The sequence below is a fragment of the Lagopus muta genome, chromosome 1 (genome assembly GCF_023343835.1).
Source record: "Lagopus muta isolate bLagMut1 chromosome 1, bLagMut1 primary, whole genome shotgun sequence".
Taxonomy (NCBI): domain Eukaryota; kingdom Metazoa; phylum Chordata; class Aves; order Galliformes; family Phasianidae; genus Lagopus; species Lagopus muta.
In genome coordinates, this window is record NC_064433.1 from 52970164 (window position 1) to 52987606 (window position 17443).

The window sequence follows — 17443 nt, forward strand, 5'->3', positions numbered from 1 at the left end:
CCAAAAATACTATGAGGAGATACATATATGTAATAGAAGGAAATTAGCACTTAGACATTTTAACATGCACTCCGAATTCATGAAAATTTACTTACTTTCATCATTAGAAACGTTCCCCAGAGAGGTGTGATTGGAATAGCGTTTGTTTTCACTTTCATTGAGACACCGTTCAATCCAACTCTCTGCAAAACAACAAAGTTGCTCTTTTTGGTGTTTGTCTTTGCATAGAAAATAAACTTCCAACACATTAAACTAAATAGAGCGCTGTTTTCCAACAGATGGTCATCTGTAGCATTTCTGTTATAACAAGCTCAGATGGAGGTTCTTTAGCAAGAAAATCTTTTCAGCTTTCACACCCAGCTGTTGCTTTTTGCCGGCTCTTTTAGTTGGGATTTTTTTCTTGTGTGTTTTCTGTGTTTGTTTTTTGTTTTGTTTTTGTTTTTACAACAACAGAGGCCAAAACACTTCCGTGCATACAACAAAGGTCTTTAGGATTTTCTCTCCCCTCCCCATCACTTGATATATTAAAAAATAATTACTGCCTCGTGAGCAACTGAAACACACAAACTGCATTGATTTCTACGTCTTTGTCTGGCAGACTTATGTACCTGAACACTTCCAGTGCTCTTGTGAGAGTGGTTCGCACATGTAAAACATTCCTGTGGATTTTTGTTACAGCGGGGCTCAAACTGTGCTCACTGAAATCCAGTCTTACAACCTCCTTTGTGCTGCTGGATTCTTTGGCTCTACCGAGATCATTTCCAGGTACGAGACCAAGGTACCAAGTCAGGAGCCCTTGTGCTACTGAAACCTTTGTAAGTCCTCAGCTGCTCCCATCCTCCCTCTTTTCTTACTTCCTATTTATTCCCCCCAGTCAGATGAAGCGCAGCATTACATCAATTTGACTCTGCTGTTCCTCCTTCTGGAAGTTATAACATATACCCCCTGATGATTTTAGAGGATGCACCAGGCTCAGCAGAATTTACTGTTACAGATCTTCAGGGCAAAAGTCACACCTTCCTTGGACAAAAGCATAAAATACAAGTCCTAGTGTGTTTGCTTCAAATTCCTGGATGCTACCATGATAAACTGATCCTTCTGTAAGACTATTTTTTCAAGGGCAGAACTCACTGTGGTCAAAGCAAGAAAAGCAAAGGGCAGGTGGGAAGCTGTGGTAGCCCCGCAGCTTACAACAGGAAACCTCCCCACTGAGCAAAGGGATACACAAGAAATAAGGGGAAACAGGCCTCCCTTCAGCAAATTGCTGGAACCAGAAATACCTTCAAAGGGATGGAAATGGATGCAGAGTGTTTTCCATAAGCCACCCCCAAGGCCGCCAGGCTACCTGCATGGAGCTGCCAGCCAGGGAAAGCCACAGCAACAGGCCCGAAGGGAAGGCAGGAGCCCAGCGAGAGCTGCCTGTGTGTTTTACAGAAGGCAGCAGTTGGTAACACTTCATTTCAGGAATGCAGAAAGGGCCCGCTGAGAACTCCTCAGGGCAGTGCTCCAGGCCCTGACACCAGGTGCAGGCACTGCTGTTCTGCACACTCCCAGTGCCCGGGCAGCCCAAGAGAGGCCACAGCAGCTCCAGGCCCTCCCCTGCCCTGTTTATTTGCCCGCACACCTGCAGCAGAGCACACCGCTGTCACACGAGCACATCATGCCATTAAAGCACTCTGTGACTTGTGACTATGCAGCCTCTTCACTGCAGCTTAGTCTTTGAGGTGTGGCAAATACCCACACTTCCCCAAAAATCAGCCAAAATATCCTGATAAATCCACGGAGTTTTTTTTTTTTTTTTTTTTTTTTTTTCTTACCATCGCACTCCTGGTCTCATATAAAAATCACTTTTACCGACACTGCAACTTAACTTCTACCAAGAAAAGCTCTGCAGTGAGGCTGTTGACCCCAAAACCTGCTGGGAACCCAGTGCTGAGGCTTTCACTGCTCCTGCTGCTCAGCTGGGCCCACCAACCCCTTGTCACAGGGCCAACAGGACTGCTCCATGCCAGACCGCCCTTACTGCCCTAGCACTGAGCTAACAGCACCTCTCCTCTCTCATTTTACTAAATTGAGCCCGGGAGGGCTCTTCACACCTCGCTACAAGGCGAAGAGAAACTTTCTGCTGATGACCCCAGAGAGAGGTGCGAGAAGCCTTGGGAAAGGTTACTCTACCTCCTCCTCCTCCTTTCAGTGCACAGCCATGGCCGTACATAATTCCCTTGGCTCCATGCCCAGCTGCAGGGAGCACAAGCAAAGGCAGCTGCCATTAGCGCCAAGGGGAGAGCGATGCCCAGCTCTGCCCTTTCTTTTCCTGCCGTCACCGAGAGCTGGGAAGCTGGGACTCATCCTCTTCCCTCGACAGCAGGGAACTGGCAGCAGCCATCTTTAGCCATGTTCACTAAGTAGCAAAAACAAAGTTTTTAGGTGTTGTTTAGAGTAATTTTCTCATCACCATCCTGATAACTGCATTTAAAGCCCTTTTCATCAGTAAGGAAATTTACACTGCAAGCTCTAACATCTCTGGAATAGGGCACAGTTACTGTTTAATTATGTGCTGCAACTACTTTGGTCCTGAATCACGCCGGTTCAGCTCGTTGCAGCTTGAGTCTGGCTTTGTCTTTGTGGCCTTGCATTTAAATAGCTGATAGAAATTCTTCAGGCCTGAAAAGATACATGACCTGTCTGGCAGGAAAGAATGAAGAAAACGAACTCTTTTAAGTGAAAATGTCAGGGAGTTTATGGCAAATTTGTCAAATTATTTGGCAGATGACAAAATGTGACAACACCAACTAACTGTTTAAAGGCTGCATTATCTCATAAACCAAGAGCTGTAAATATAAGTAAATAAGTATTCTAAGAAATTCCTTCACTTAATAAATGTTTTTACTGCTTGTATAAGGATAAAAGTTTTCACAAAGCTTTTAACTGCCAATATTGATAACAGTGCCTGCAGGCATTAAAAGAAAATACAACCAGCTTTGCAGAATTTGAAAACACTTCCACTGAGACCTGATAGATCCACCATAAACCTGCCATTAAAAAAAAAAAAAAAAAAAAGGAAAGAGAAAGACAAAGCAAACAAAAAATAAGAAAAGCCAAAACTAAGTCTGTCTTAAAGAAATTGTTTCAGAGCTAATAACATTAGATCCTGCCGCAGCATATTGAACTCACTGGGCAGAGCTCTGTTCGCACTGCCTTGGAGCACAACCCAGCTGCAGAGTCAGAAGGAGGCATCCACAGCTAACCCTTGCTGTCTCTTGACTGAGTTTTCATTACACACTGCCAAGGCTGATTGTCAGTCCATGTATGATCTAGAAAGATAACAAGTTACGCAATATGACAGGAGCCCAAGTTATGGCACTTGGACCTTACTAATCAGTCACACAGTCATGGAAGGTTCAGGTGGTGGTCAAGCAGAAGCGCTTATGAGATCTGGTAACAATGAATGACCAAGACATTATGTGGAAAACCCAAATATCTAGTGAGACATGCATGTGTCACAAGGTGTACTTGACTACAGTGTTTTCAGTGTATCACACTTCCCACTTTCCCTTCTCCCTGGGACTCCTTCCCAGTCTGATCCCCAGCATCTTCACCCTCAGTTGTACTGGCACAATAGTTTGAGCAATGATCAGAACCAGCTAAAAAAACTATCAGGCAAAATAAATTAATTAATATCCACTAGTAAACTGTAGCGTAGACACAGCCTGATAATTCTGCTCTATTACACTGTGTGGAAACTATTATAATTTTACTAGCAAAGAATACAAATCAGGTGCTTTAATGGCATTTTGAAGATGTGCCTTTAAATACTACATCAACTATTTAATTTTGCAAGTATCAGAAGGGAATCATAATGAAGCACAGTAGTCCCTCAGCCTCTGGATACAAATACATGACATCTGCTTCCAACGTGAAGGAAAAGAGAAGACTCTTCAATTTTCTTACAGAGTAACTCGAAAATAGTTATGATGCAAACAAAAAATATAAATTGTTCCCAATGAGCTGTTGAAGAATGGATTTTTTAAAATTTATGAACTACTTCTGGCCTCTTTTCTTTTCAGTCTTGATCTTGCCAAGCCTCACAAAGCCTCAAGTATAAAAATATTTGTCTTCCATTAAATGTGTCTATCAATGCTTTTAACAACAAGAGTAAACTACAACTGAACTTATTTTTAGGAGTTGGAAGAGCAAAGGTCTGCATGATATTCTTTTGACCCTGCCAGTCACCAAATGCTCTTCTCTTCATATTGACGCACACATTTGTATTTATAATGGTGTTTTCCCAACTCAGTTGAGAAGGAAGGGCCTGGGGATTCCCCAAAACAGAGGAAAGCACTTTAGAGCTTTTCAGGGACAGGAGTTTCCATGAGTTATTAGGAAAGAGGAGAAGCACAGTACCTTAAATAGATCTTTGACAAATTAGTTGGACAAATGACCTCTTTCAGAAGTCCTGGAAGTCAGTTCTGAAAGGCCTCTCTCCACAGAGCCTGATTCAAGGTGAGGAGGTGAGGAATACAGCAGAGCTGCAGCGTATTGACAGTATGTTTAATGAGATAATTACTCTGCCTTGTTTGCATAATGATTATTGGCTTAGAATATCTACAGCCCAGAGAGAAAGAGAGAAAGGAAGAAAAAAAAAAAAAAAAAAAAAAAGCATTTCTGTCTACCATGTCTGCCTGGCCAATAGCAAAAGCAACACAAAGGCCACCTGGGCACCATGATGCAGAGTAGAATAGGAGACAGGCTTGGTCATAGCCAGTGCTGGCTCCTGCAGCTGCTGTTCTGCCAAGTCTCAGAGTTTCTGCAGTGTGAGGGTCCCTTGCTCTCAGTCTCCTCTGGTCTTTAGAGGTCTCCATGTCCTGCTCAGCTCCAGGCAGGATGGCAGGGGCAGCTGGAGGGGCTGTGTGGTGCAGCTGGGAGGTGAGAACACACCCTGAACCAAGGTCCCTGGATGCAGCCCTGCAGGCAGACCAATGTCCTGAGGAGAAACTGAGAAGTTTTATGGAGGAAATAAAAAAACTCTGTAGACACCTAATCTGAGCTGCACTTTGCCATACCTCTCAACCCTACAGTGGAACTAACTGTGCTGGATTTCTCTAGTTATGCCCTATCCTGTGATCTAGATGCGGTCATAAATTGGACATAATTTTGAATAGCTTTTTTTTTTTTTTTACTCTGAAATTCTACTAGATGAACACTCCTGTGTTCTAAAAAGATTTAAAAAGAGGTTTTTAGCAGTCACAGCATCAGAGCTTGCAGAATTACCAAGTGCTTATTTCATCATGGCCTCTTAAGTTGGGTGGGATTTCTTTTAATAAGCCTTCAGCTCTAGATCTGCTTCCATGCTCCAAACTTTAACGCAGTTTGTCAACAAGCACAGAGTTTTACTGCATACTCTGTACAGGAACTTGTGTTTCTTCTACAAAAGTTTGCTTGGAAAAAAGCAAACAAAAGTTTGCAAAAAACAAATAGAAATACAAAAGTTACCTCTGGAATAAGTCCCTGCTGTTTGTACACCCAGAGATATGGTGGACGCTCCATTCTTGGAGACATCCAAGGTCAGACTGGAAGGGTTCTGAGCACCCTGATCCAGCTGTAGCTGCTCACATTCGTTGCAGGGATTTGGACTAGATGACCTTTAAAGGTATTTTCCAGCTCATGATCCTATGATGAAACAGAGATATGCTGTGACTCAGATTACTGCCTGAGCCATGCAACAACTTGGATGGCACGGCTGCAACTGTCACACTCATTTTTATTCATGGCTGCTGTTTCTTAGGGCAGATGTAGAAAAAAGTAGAAATTACCTGTGAGCAAAAGGATATAAATATTTGGATAATGCGATTACCAAAGGGCAACAAAGTTTCAGTGGATTTACAAGAGATCCTATTGAAAAATGAATACTCAGAAGTGATGACAGACATAATTTCACAGTTCCTGTGACAAAGGAGAAACTCTTGTTATGCGTACAGATCTTATCACCCCTCTAGGTTATGTATTCATTGTTATGAGAGGGAAGAGTTTCTCCTCTTTTCCTGCAGCATCTCTGCCATATGTCTCAGTACCTAGCTGCTCATCTGGCCTAGTAGACCAAGAGGAAGTGATTTTAACCAGCAGATTTGAGAGGTAAAAGCCATACCTGAGGTAGCTCAAGAGGCTGACTAATAGCCACTGAATTTCCTATTTCTAGTTTGCTAGTTGATGATGTTAGCCAGATATTACACCTATCACAAAACTGTTTCAGTGGAGTTGGTGGGATGATGTTCCATCTTTCTAAAGAAAACCCTTAGTGCCCTGACACTATCTCCAAGTAAACGCTGAGGACTACATGGTTCGTTGATACTTTTACTTGTAGAAGTTAACTTGCTGAACGTTGTCTTAAACACACTACCATCCAACAATCCCTATTTTTTTTTTTTCCAAGTGAAACCTATATCTAATAACACTTCACTGTCTTGTGTCAATTGGTCATATCAACTTAGAGAACAAATCGCTACTTTAAAGCAGTCTCCCTAAGGCAAGAGAGACTAGCTCTTTCTATCAGGATGAAGATAAAGCAGGATGCAGATAAAACAGGAATCAGATGCTCATGCTCAGGAAGGCCTGCTCTAGAACCTGATGGAAACTAACTAGAAACAAGATTCATGTGCTGTATCTCCCCTTAGCACTGCTGGTTATCCCTACGTCTCACACTGAGAAGTCTAACCCTGCTGAAGTGGTGTGAGGGCTGACTGCAGCAGTACATTCAGAGCTTTTAAAGAGCTGCACTTTGAATGAAAGCAAAGAAAAATCACCTTCTGAAGCCTCAATCCACTGTAAAAACAAGACCTCATCAAGATCTCCTAGCCTGGCCCCTCTACGTTAGAAACAACATTCTATACATAATGTGACAGGGCTTGGCAACCACTGGCTCCCATGAAGGGTGTCAAACTTAGCGAAATCAACCAAAATCAAGCAGAACAAGCTATTACAGACAGCTAATCAAACACAGGGAGATCTTCTAAAGTGTAGGTTTAAGCAGATGATATAATCTCCCTTCTCTCTGCTGGCAAGTGAAAGGTTTGTAAGACCACATCAGGGCTACCTTCCAAACACTGCTCTTTCTGATTTCCCCATTGCTCAGACATTCCCAGTTCACAAAACAGCTCCTCTTCAACTGCCAAGGTGGACCTGCCACACAGAGCCTGGTTTCCCTCTTTGGTGCCTCATTTGTTGTCATCAGCTGGCAGGGCACGTATCCTTCAGTTAGCAAGCACGAGCTGTCATGAACATCAAGCTCCACAGGAAATCATGCCTGTGTCCTCCTCGGTTCTACACGGCCATCTCCTGTTCTTCCAAGAGACCTGCTCCTCAGGGATGACAGTGACACATGGCCTTGGTGCAGATGGTAGAGCTGCTACCCTGACAAGCTGCCAGATACCTTGGTGTTTTGTTTGTTAATCTAACTTTATTTCGCTTCCAACAGGGCAAAATGTCGGGCACTCTTGTTGCAGTCTCATTTCTTTTGTTCTCATTTCTTGGCATACAGTTTTCTTGGAACTATTTCAGGGTTAATGGACGTTGGTCCAGGGCCTTTACTAAATGTTGGCAGGAATATTTTCATCCTTTTCCTTGCTCTCGTGATTCTGGTGAAGCATAGTCAGATATGCTATGATATCATAAGAATGTGAAGAATGACTCTTCAATCTCCAAAAACAATTTTGTTTTGTTTTGCCACGTCTACACTCCTTGTGATCTTCCTACTAACTTATTTGGTAAAGTACATTTAAAAAAAATTGGCATACTCTATTCAAAGAGATAAAACAAAAATCACCACAGTTCATCATCATTACACTTATCTAGAACACACGTGTTGGAAAACTGCATTTTACGAGATGCTGCTTTCTTGTTACTCCATATCAAGCAGAAGTTATGCTAAATGCGACACATTCGTTTAAGTACTACATCCACAGGAGGTAATATTCCTTATTAAGAAGTGACATCCCAAACATAGGGCAAGACAGTTGTAAGTCCTAGAATATGGGATTGCTCTGTGTATTGATTCTGGCCTTTAGGGCAGCATCTAACCCAGATCAGACAGGTCTTCGGAAGTGCTGTATGTTCCTTTCTTTGGGATTACATATATTACTATCGTATTACTGTCTGAACACGTTTGTTAATCAGGAGTAGCCTTTTCCATCTCTCAGTTACACATCACATGGTATTATCATTTTTTGACAAGTAATTTTCAGCAGACCAGTAGTCACTAGTTATTTGGTTATTTGGTCACTAGTTATTAAGGCCATTCCTCATTTACAGTGAAGGAAATCTCCCTCAGTTCAATTTCAGCCCAGTGGCATTCTCTCACCTAAGATCACTTAAGCCAATAACACCAGTATTTGACGAGTTCAGCTTTTCCAGGGCACATAACTTGCATGGTTGTGCAACTTACAGCCAATCTTATCATCAGTAGGATGGTTGCAAATACTGTGTGCTTTCCAAGCACCAACTCTGCCTATAAAAAAGAGTTCCCCATGCTTTCATAGCAAGAAGCATTACAGATCCTCAGTCTTTCAGGGTCTGCTACATGTAAATGCTACCATCTCCAGTTTATCCACAGGTTCCTTTCAAGAAAATGTAGATATGCTTCTTTGTTGCTTCCAGTTCTATTCTCTTCAACTAGAAAGCACAGACCTTCTTGATGCCCTTTTTGCTCCACATTTCATTGACTTCTTATATTATACAATTAATGTAAAGCACACTGGAGATCTCCTAAGAGGATGTCTTCACTCCTACGTGCCTGTCTCAACATCCATGATCCTCCTACTCTACAGCAGAAGTCAGCCTCTGTTCACAAGCTATTTGGGTTACCATTCCCTCTGCTACCACGGTCCCTCAGCTCGCCAGCATGCATGAGAAGACACAGAGTCTTCAAATCCTTAATTCAGCTCTGCTTCATCAGTGCACAGGGCTGGAGTCAATTGGCTCAACGGGAAGCCTGTGACTCAGCAAGCAACAGGATCTGCAGCGAGTGTCTGCAAAATGCTTCCCTCTGTCACAGTAGCTGATGGACCCAGCAGCCAAGCCAGCTTGGCACAGAAATGGAAGTACATTGGTAATACAGGACCGCAAAGGTGACAAAAAAAATTGTGAGACATAGGTGGAAAATGCAAAAAACACTGGTTGTGGGGCTTGGGGTGGTGAGAGATGAGGGAGAAGGAGTGTTGTTGGAGAGGAGGTGAAAAAGAAAAAGAAATGAATAAGTAACAAGTAAAAGGATGTGTTAAAAATAAAGGGTGGGAGGAAAGAGAGTAACTATAGAGGAAAATTTTAGAAAAATGGGAAGAAAAAGCAGTCAGATCCTGGACTGGAACTACAGGGACCACAGAAATAGGACTACTGTAAACGTTTCTCATAAGAAACAGTAACAGAGAAACAGACACTTATGTGCATAGAAAACCGAGGTGTAAGGATGCAAATCACAGCACTAAAAAAGTCACTTGACTGAAGAAGAGTCAGAGATACTGTATTTGCTGAAGTAAAGGCCACCTTCCCTCACTTAATGCACATCCATTCCAAATCTAGCAGTTGCTAGCTACTGCCAAAGGATGCAGCCATTACATTACTCACAACCATTTTGTGAGCAAATACAGCTCTAACCAGACAGAAAAAATGAGCACCGTTTCTTTCAGCTCTCAAAAAGCACCCAGAGAGTTAGCCGAAAGGACATTGATAAATCGTCATAACGTACTGCCACAAAGACAGCTACCTCACAGAACTAACCCGTGCACTTAGAGCATGCATTTCATATTATTAAATTCACAGCTTAAATGTGCTTCCCAGAAAGTCTTCACTCAGTCCCAATGTGTCTAGACTTTCAGATTCACAAACTTTGCACGAATTTGGTTCCTTCCACGCTGTCTCTTCCACCCTTTTAGAAAGTACTATGAAACTGGACCAGTGCTTTTAAAACCACGAGCCTGGCTTTTCTGAGAAGCCTCCAGTCTCCTCTGAACAATATGCAAAGCAAACTCAGGGAGGGAACATGAGAAAAAAGAGAAGTCTTCTTTCCTCCTCCTCTTTTTTTTTTTTTTTTTTTTTTTTGCCTAAGACTCACCAAAACAAGAGTCTAGTATTGAATATTCAGCACTGAATACTAACTGCTCAATAGATGGTCTGTTTGCAGAGCTCAAAGTGGAAATGACCCAGCAAGGAGAAGAGGTGAACACGCTGCTCCATCCATGTGATTAAAATGCTCTGCAAAAGCAGTCCTCCCCAGTTCTCCCCACCTCTATTCAATGGAGGCCATTTGCTGCCCCTACCACAACTCATTAAAAAAAATGTTTGCATTAGAGGGGCCCCTGCACAAGTATTGTCCCCATGGCTCTGCGCTTAGGAATGTTAGCTCTGGTGGTGGAAAACCTGTGCTAGCCAGCCTGTGTGACCAGTGGTACCTGTTATTGCTCCACTCAGGAGAAGGGGGAAGCAGAGGGTACCTGCTCTCCACCTGCAGGAGACATGGAGTAAATTTCTCTGGCAGCTGCAGTGTTCTGCAGCAGGTCTTGGAGGCCTCTTTTCAGGACTCCTCCCCAAAGACAGAATCCATTCACACCCCTTACCCCAAAGCCAGGAAGAAGCAGCCTTTAATGGGCACTGCACACATTCCACAGGCCTGCTGCAATTGGTGTGATAACTCTTACTTCAGTTCTCATGTCACATTTTCCTCTTATGGGATGTCCATCCCACCCACTTCAGGCACGCTTGCTGCTTGGGCTAGGTCTGGTGTGCAGAAGCCTAGAGCTGAAGCACCATGCCAAGTGCAAGGAAGGTTAAGCAGAAGCCTGCTGCATCTAGCTATGGCACGAGCCAGTGTACCTGAAGGAAGCTCCATCCCTCGAGGCATCCAAGGCCAGGTTGGAGGGGCCCTGGTCAGTCTGGTGGATGGCAGCCCTGCACAGAGGACAGGCATTAGGTTGGAACTAGATGGGCTTTAAGGTCCCTTTTGACACAAGCCGTTCTGTAACTCTATGAAAGCCCACCACACAAGCAGGAAACTCTTCTTACAGAGTGGCATAGCTGGGCCCAGACATGGCACCTGCAGAGCAGAACTCTTTGTCCACATTTGCTTGCACCACATTTTATGGTCTGTATCCAGTCACTGTCGCTTGAGGAGCAGCTGGGGATTTTGTTTCATTGTGTTGGATTTAACTTTCCCCTGAGCATTGGAGATGGCAACAGGTTACACTGGAAAAAGCTGACATTAAATACTCATTTGCTTAATTAGGACAACCTGCCTTATGAGCAAAAACTGAATGTCAGATAAGGTGGAAATCACATAAGACAGCTTCTTGATGATTTCTTTTTTCCTCTGAAGGATAAGATTGGGCCTGCTCCCTATGCCCATCCTGAAATTTTATTTAATGAATGACCTGTTTCTGCAAGATCCTACAATGTTAGAAAAAACACACAGCCTTTCCTGGTGGTCCTCTGACATGGGGAAGCTTTCAGTCTTGTAGGAAAGCATCATGGGTTGAGGAAAAGATGATACGCGGGGCCTTCTGAGTGAGGTAAGCATTGCTGCCACCAGGGAGGACCAGAACCCAGGACACAGGGTTTTCACACAGTGCTGGATGCCACCAGCTCCTGAGTCCCCATCAGTGAAATGGACTCTTGTCTATGCTGCCCTTCCTCAGCTGCAACTGAGGGTGTTTTAGCACTCTGATTTAACCCGTTATTATTGCATTTAGTTTTGTGCATATTTACATTTCTTTCCCACTACCTTCTGATTTCCTTTACTACTTTTTTTTTTTCTTAATCTGCTTTACAAATTTTACACAAACCAGCTCATACCTGCTGGAGATAAAACAGCAATTACACTGTGTGGTTGACTTAGTGGTCTCACGTGCACACTTACATGCATGTAAGATATTCTGCATGCAATGAAATGAGTTCTGTTCAATCTAATGCATTTTTAAGTCTTGTCCCAAATAGCCAAGCCAGTGAAAATACCTACAAAGAAAACAGGATAAAGAAGACCTGACAGTAATTCTCTAAGCAGGAAGAGTTTTAAAAGAGAAGAAAGCAAAGCCGAGCAACAAGTTTTATGTCTAGAGACAGCATTCCAGAAAATGACAAGAGTCATTTAGACAACAGCCTAAACCTGCAGTCCTTACTACCAAGGCAAATCTCCTTATCTTCTGGATACGATCTCAACAAGTAAATGAAGAAAAGGATTTTGTATTTCTAAGTGTTTGAGTTCATACTACAGGGCTCACAAGCAGCAGGAAATTTACAGAACGCTAACCACTGCATGCCTAGAAAACATGAGAAGTCCCATTACACATGTCTGCTCCGCTGCTCCCAAGTTACTGCCTCAAACTACTCGTGCTGTACGTTTCAGAGAACTTTCACAAACTGCTCCAGCTGTTGAAAATGTACTGTTTCCCATTACCATAATATTTGAGATCCTGAGAAAAAAAATGCTCAGGATAAGCTGCTAATTAGTTGTGAACCTGTCATTCATAGCTGTGAATCATCCAGTTGGTTGCTGTAACAAATTCCATTTTAGAGAAATTAAGTTCACTTACCAATAGAAGGGAACAAAGTGCTTAGCTGTAGTTGAAGGGAATGAAACAGCGCTGAGCCCCGCATTTCAGCCTTGAGACAATTTAAGCTGCAAATGAGCTTTTCCTTCGTTACTGGATGCAGCGAGAGCCAAGGTTCTATTTAACCCTCTCCACATTTCCTGATTTCAAGTTTATCAGAAAAGCAAGAATGGGTCAAAAGTACTTCTAACCTATTACTTACACATGGAGAACGTAGAAGCAGGGCTCCTGCAGCAAGCTGTGCCACTTACTAAGCCCCATCTCTAGCACGGGCTAACATTTTGCTTCTAACAGACTGTTTCTTTTTTTGCTCGCCTCCTGGGAGAAAATAAATGGGAAGGAAGAATGAAGACAGCCCAGGACTGCTAGTTATGCATGTGAAATAGAGGCAATTAAGTTATTACACACACTTGCTGCCATTAGGAAGGATCATCATGAGCTGACCCTGCACACCTGCCCTTTGGGGCAGCTACACAGGGGTTTTCAACAGGTGCTTCCCTCAGGGAGAAACTGCAGCATTGGGATCTCTGATAACAAACTGTCACAGCTTTAAACACAAAAACTTCCACATGTATGCACAAGCGTGCAGGATCTAGCAGACATGCATAAGCATGTTTTAATGCAAGCATAATAAAAAGCTTACAGAGGTCTCTATTCCTTCATCGACACCGCATTCTCTTCCTGCTCTTGCTATCTATGGGATCGCTCAGCCATCAAATACCCTTTATGCTATCCATCCTCCTAACCCGAGTGTCAGCAATGCGATCGCCTCAGCCGCCGGGCTGCTGGGCTCCAGCAGGGCCGGATCGTACGGGGCATTCATTTCCAGACACAATGAAACCAATGGAAAATCCGGCGCAGATGTGGGGAAACGGACAAGCGGGTGAACTCGGAAAATTCGCAGACCTCCGGGCTCACGGAATTGTGAGCTAATTATTTGGACTTTAATGTCACATCAAGTATCCCCCAAAGGACTGACCCTATATTTGTATTGGTTACACGACAGCCCGCTGCGGCTCTCAAGGCTTTGTTACAAAGCCCCACGCCCTGGCTGTATTTAAGGCCGCCTCTTCAAAAGTCCCCGTGTGAAGAGGCACTACTGTTTCCCCACCGCACGCAGCCTGGTGCTCCCACAATGTCATTTATTTTACCACGGCAAAACCCCACGTATTGAAATTGTGTCCCAGGGGACGCGTCCCTTCTGACTGCTCCAACTTGCAAAACGTGTAAATTAAGCTCAAAAAACGCAAAACCGCTTCCATGTGGAGATGCTGCTGATCGTATGGGTGTGCAAACCTTCCTTCTCGGTGACAGCACCAGTGGCTGGAAAGCAGCCTGGTTTCCCACCAGCAAACAAGCTGACAATGCTGATGGGAGCACTGATCTGTGCTTGAGGGCAGAGTCACGGTGACTTTCTGTGGGACAGCTCTAATGCCCAGCACAGGGATCTCACAGCACAGAGATCTCCTCTCACCACTTGCAGAAGTGTGGGACCGCCAGGGCTGTGGAGCTCTCAGTGCAGTCCCACGGGCAAAAGTGTCATCTGCCTGAAGCAGGAGCCCCTTCTTTAACGAAGCTTTCACCCAAATAAAATCTTGAGGACCATGAGCCCTAAACTGTGACTTAAATAGATGAAATAATTTCCTGCAGCCGTCCAGCTATTCTTATGTAAAATCCTGTTTCGGTTCTTCCTTTTCATCCCTTTAAGGAGCTTTCCTTTAAGGCAGGTAAAGAGCGGACTGCTGAGCAGTGAAAGTCCCCCAATTCTACCTCCCAGTGTATTTTAGAATTCAGACAAGTAAACCATAAAATCATCCTTCTCTCCGTGTCAGACTTCGAAGGCAAACTTCTTCACTCGGGAGAATTCCGGCCAACTCACAACTCACAAAGCCCTACAAAGCCCCTCAGCCTGCCCAACGTCTGGAATGCACCCTCAGGAGCAGGGACCAGCACAGCACTGGGATGGCTGTGAACGATGGCTGCTGCCAAGGAGTGGGCCCGGCCACAGCCAGCAAGAAACAAAACGGTTTTGCTGCATTTTGTTTTGTTCCATTTCTTTCACATCAAATTGCGTTAAGATGTGAAATCACATGAGAGAAACAGCCAGGTTTGGTTGCGTTAAGAACCAGCGGTGCTTCTGCTGCGTGTTTGCATCGTATTGAGTTTAGAATTCAAACAAATTGAAGGATCATCATAACGGCTCAGCAGGTGAGAACCTTTGTAAGCAAACTGCGGAGCGGTAAATAACTTCCTTCATTTTCTGGGACAAACATAAATCTCAGTTTGGGTTGCCTGAGAGCTTGTAAGGAAACAACAACAGCAGCCACTTCATCTATTAGTAAATCACGCTGCAACCGGTGAAGCAAACAATTTTCAGCAGCAAAATAAACCACTCACTTGGATTAAAAAAAATAATAATAAAATAAAAATAGAAGTCAGACCTTGGGCTGCACACTTCTGTGTTACAGACGCGTTCTAAATTGTCCCAACTGCTTTGCCTGCCAGCTCTGAATGCTACCAGTATCGGTGATTTCATGAACCGAACCGAACGATGAAGACCATTCGTTCCCTTCTGCCAGTGCTGGGTGCTGGGTCCCGTTACACCGGCAGGCCGATGGCAGCCCAGCACTGTGCTGGTATCCTGCAGGCAGACCGGCAGCACGGAGCGCTCTGAGGGCCTCATCCCAACCTCCCATCGGCACTGTAGGGCTCTCTGCTGAGTTCATGGGCTTTGGGTTCTCTCTGGAGGTTCAGCTCCACATCCCAAGATCCCATCCAGGCAGCACTCTGAAACCAGAGGTGCTCCTGCCCGACTATGGCACGCTGCAGAGCGTGGAGCCTCTGCCCAATGGCCATGGGATATTATTATTATTATTATTTCGAGATGAAGCATTAGGGAGAATTAAAACACGAGGGATTTTTTTCAATGAAGCCATATTTCTCCGCGATGCAAAAGGATCTTTACATAACAACTGCAACTCGGGAGAAAAGCTAATTGGATTAAGTCCTCTGAAAGGGAGGTTAAGGTGTCTGAATGAGACAACCGCAAAGCCCCACTTCTCTTGCCATCTGTTTAGCAAGACTAAAGCGTTTTCTGATTAATATTATCTTAATCAATCATGCTGCCATCTATTACAGCCGCGCTGAACTTAAGGAACGGACAGTGCGGAGCCTCTGCCGAGGACGGGCGGCGCCGAATGCAGGGCTAGGGAACCCATTGCCTGCTTTGGTTTTTCAGTTTGGTTGTCGGTTCGGGCGGTGTCCCCTGAAGGCCCGTTCCTAACAACGAGAATCCGCCCGCAGCGCGCTCGGCGCCGTCCCGGCAACGGTGGAGCGAAGCGGGACAGCTCCATCCGACGTCCGTAACTCGCTCACGGGCGGGACACGAGCGCAGTTCCCCGCGGAGCACTTTCTCCCCTCAACACTATCGGGATATCGTCCCGGGGTGAGGGATGAAAGAGCCCCGGGATCCGTCGGGGAGCCGCGGGGAGCCGGGGCCGTCCCGCAGAGCCGTCGGGGAGGCGCGGGGGACTCGATCCGCTGCGGGGCTACGAGTCCCGGAGGCTCTGCCCAGGGAGGGAGGGAAAGAGGGAAGGAGGAGGGCTCGCGTGCCGGCGCCGGTCAGATAAATTCAAGCTGCAAAGGTTGTTTTGGCGGCTGTGTGCCGGTGTCCGGGCTCCGGAGGGTTTCGGCCGCTGCGAGCGGGCGGGTAGTTGGGGCCGTAGAGACGGCAGGGCCCGGCTGACAGCCGCAGAGGGAACGCACGGCCCTGGGCCCTGCCCGCGGGCGGCCCCCGGCACGGCCCCGCCGCACCGCCGCGTTGAGTCGGGCCGCGCCTGGCGGCAGCGGCGGCCGTCGGGGCGCGGGTTGCGGCCCTCAGGGAGAGCATCCCTTCGTCACGCTCCTGTTCCGGCTTCTCCCCTCCTTGGGAGGCGTGAGTGAACGGGCTGAGCGGCCGGGCCGGCAGTTAGGGGACCGGGAGTCCCCAGAGCTCTCCCCTTCGAGGCGCTGCCCGTTGGACGAGCTGCGCACCTCGCAAGCAACTTCCCCGATAAACCTCGCCGAAAGGCTCCCAAAAAACCTAAAGCCTACAACTAGAAGCAGAGAGGGAACGAGTTTGCCGGCCGGTAGCCCGGGGAGCAGAAAGGGAAAAGGAAAAAAAAGAGAAAAAAAGAAGAAAGGGAAAACCCCAGCGCTGCGTCGCGTCGGGCAGCGCAGACCCGGGGCTGCAGCGTCACGTCGGGAAGCGCTGCCCGGGGGGCGAGGGGAGGGAGGGAGGGGGCACTTACCTGTGGAGTCCATATCGGGTTCCTCCAGCAACCCACAATGCATGCTCTTCCCATGGACGGGACGGGAGCCCCAAGGTGCCGGGGTGTGCAGAGCCCCAGCTCGGGGGTGCGCGGAGCGAGGGGAGAGGGAGCGGGGCGGGAGGGAGGGCAGCGGCGGCTCGTGGGGAGGGGGAGCGCGGGAGAGGGGGACACTCCGTAATCCAGCAGGGCAAAGCCAGACCCGTCAAAATGTTTGCGGATGTTTCATGGGAAAAAGCATCATTTTATAGAAGCCCTGATGGGAGAAATGTCATTGATAGGCCAGCCAGCCTGATGAATGGCTGCTACTCAGATGGGGATGTGGCAAGGCTCAATGTGAAGCCCATTGTGATGCTGTTTTGAATAAGAAAAGCTTTCCTCCAAAAAGGGGGGCCTTAGATCTACGCAATCCCAACACTTCGACTTCCCTCTTCTATTAGAGCATTAGAAACGTTTTTCTTATTTAAAGTTCCAGCGGCCTTTCCACTCCTCCCTTCCCCCCGGCCCCCACCCAGCGCCTTTGGCTCATTACAACCACGGATCAAA

At 45.9% G+C, this 17443-nt stretch overlaps 1 protein-coding gene across 1 annotated transcript in view; it reads right to left on the bottom strand.

Annotated features, from left to right (window-relative positions):
* Positions 1 to 16977, bottom strand: part of RFX4 (regulatory factor X4) — a 91848-nt gene extending 74871 nt beyond the window's left edge. The window contains exons 1-2 of the mRNA XM_048933386.1: positions 16880 to 16977; positions 96 to 182 (exon numbers count right to left, since the gene is read on the bottom strand). Of these exons, the coding sequence (XP_048789343.1) occupies positions 96 to 182; positions 16880 to 16922 (130 nt within the window). The 5' untranslated portion in view covers positions 16923 to 16977. The remainder of the gene's footprint in view (positions 1 to 95; positions 183 to 16879) is intronic.
* Positions 16978 to 17443: the final 466 nt, after the last annotated feature.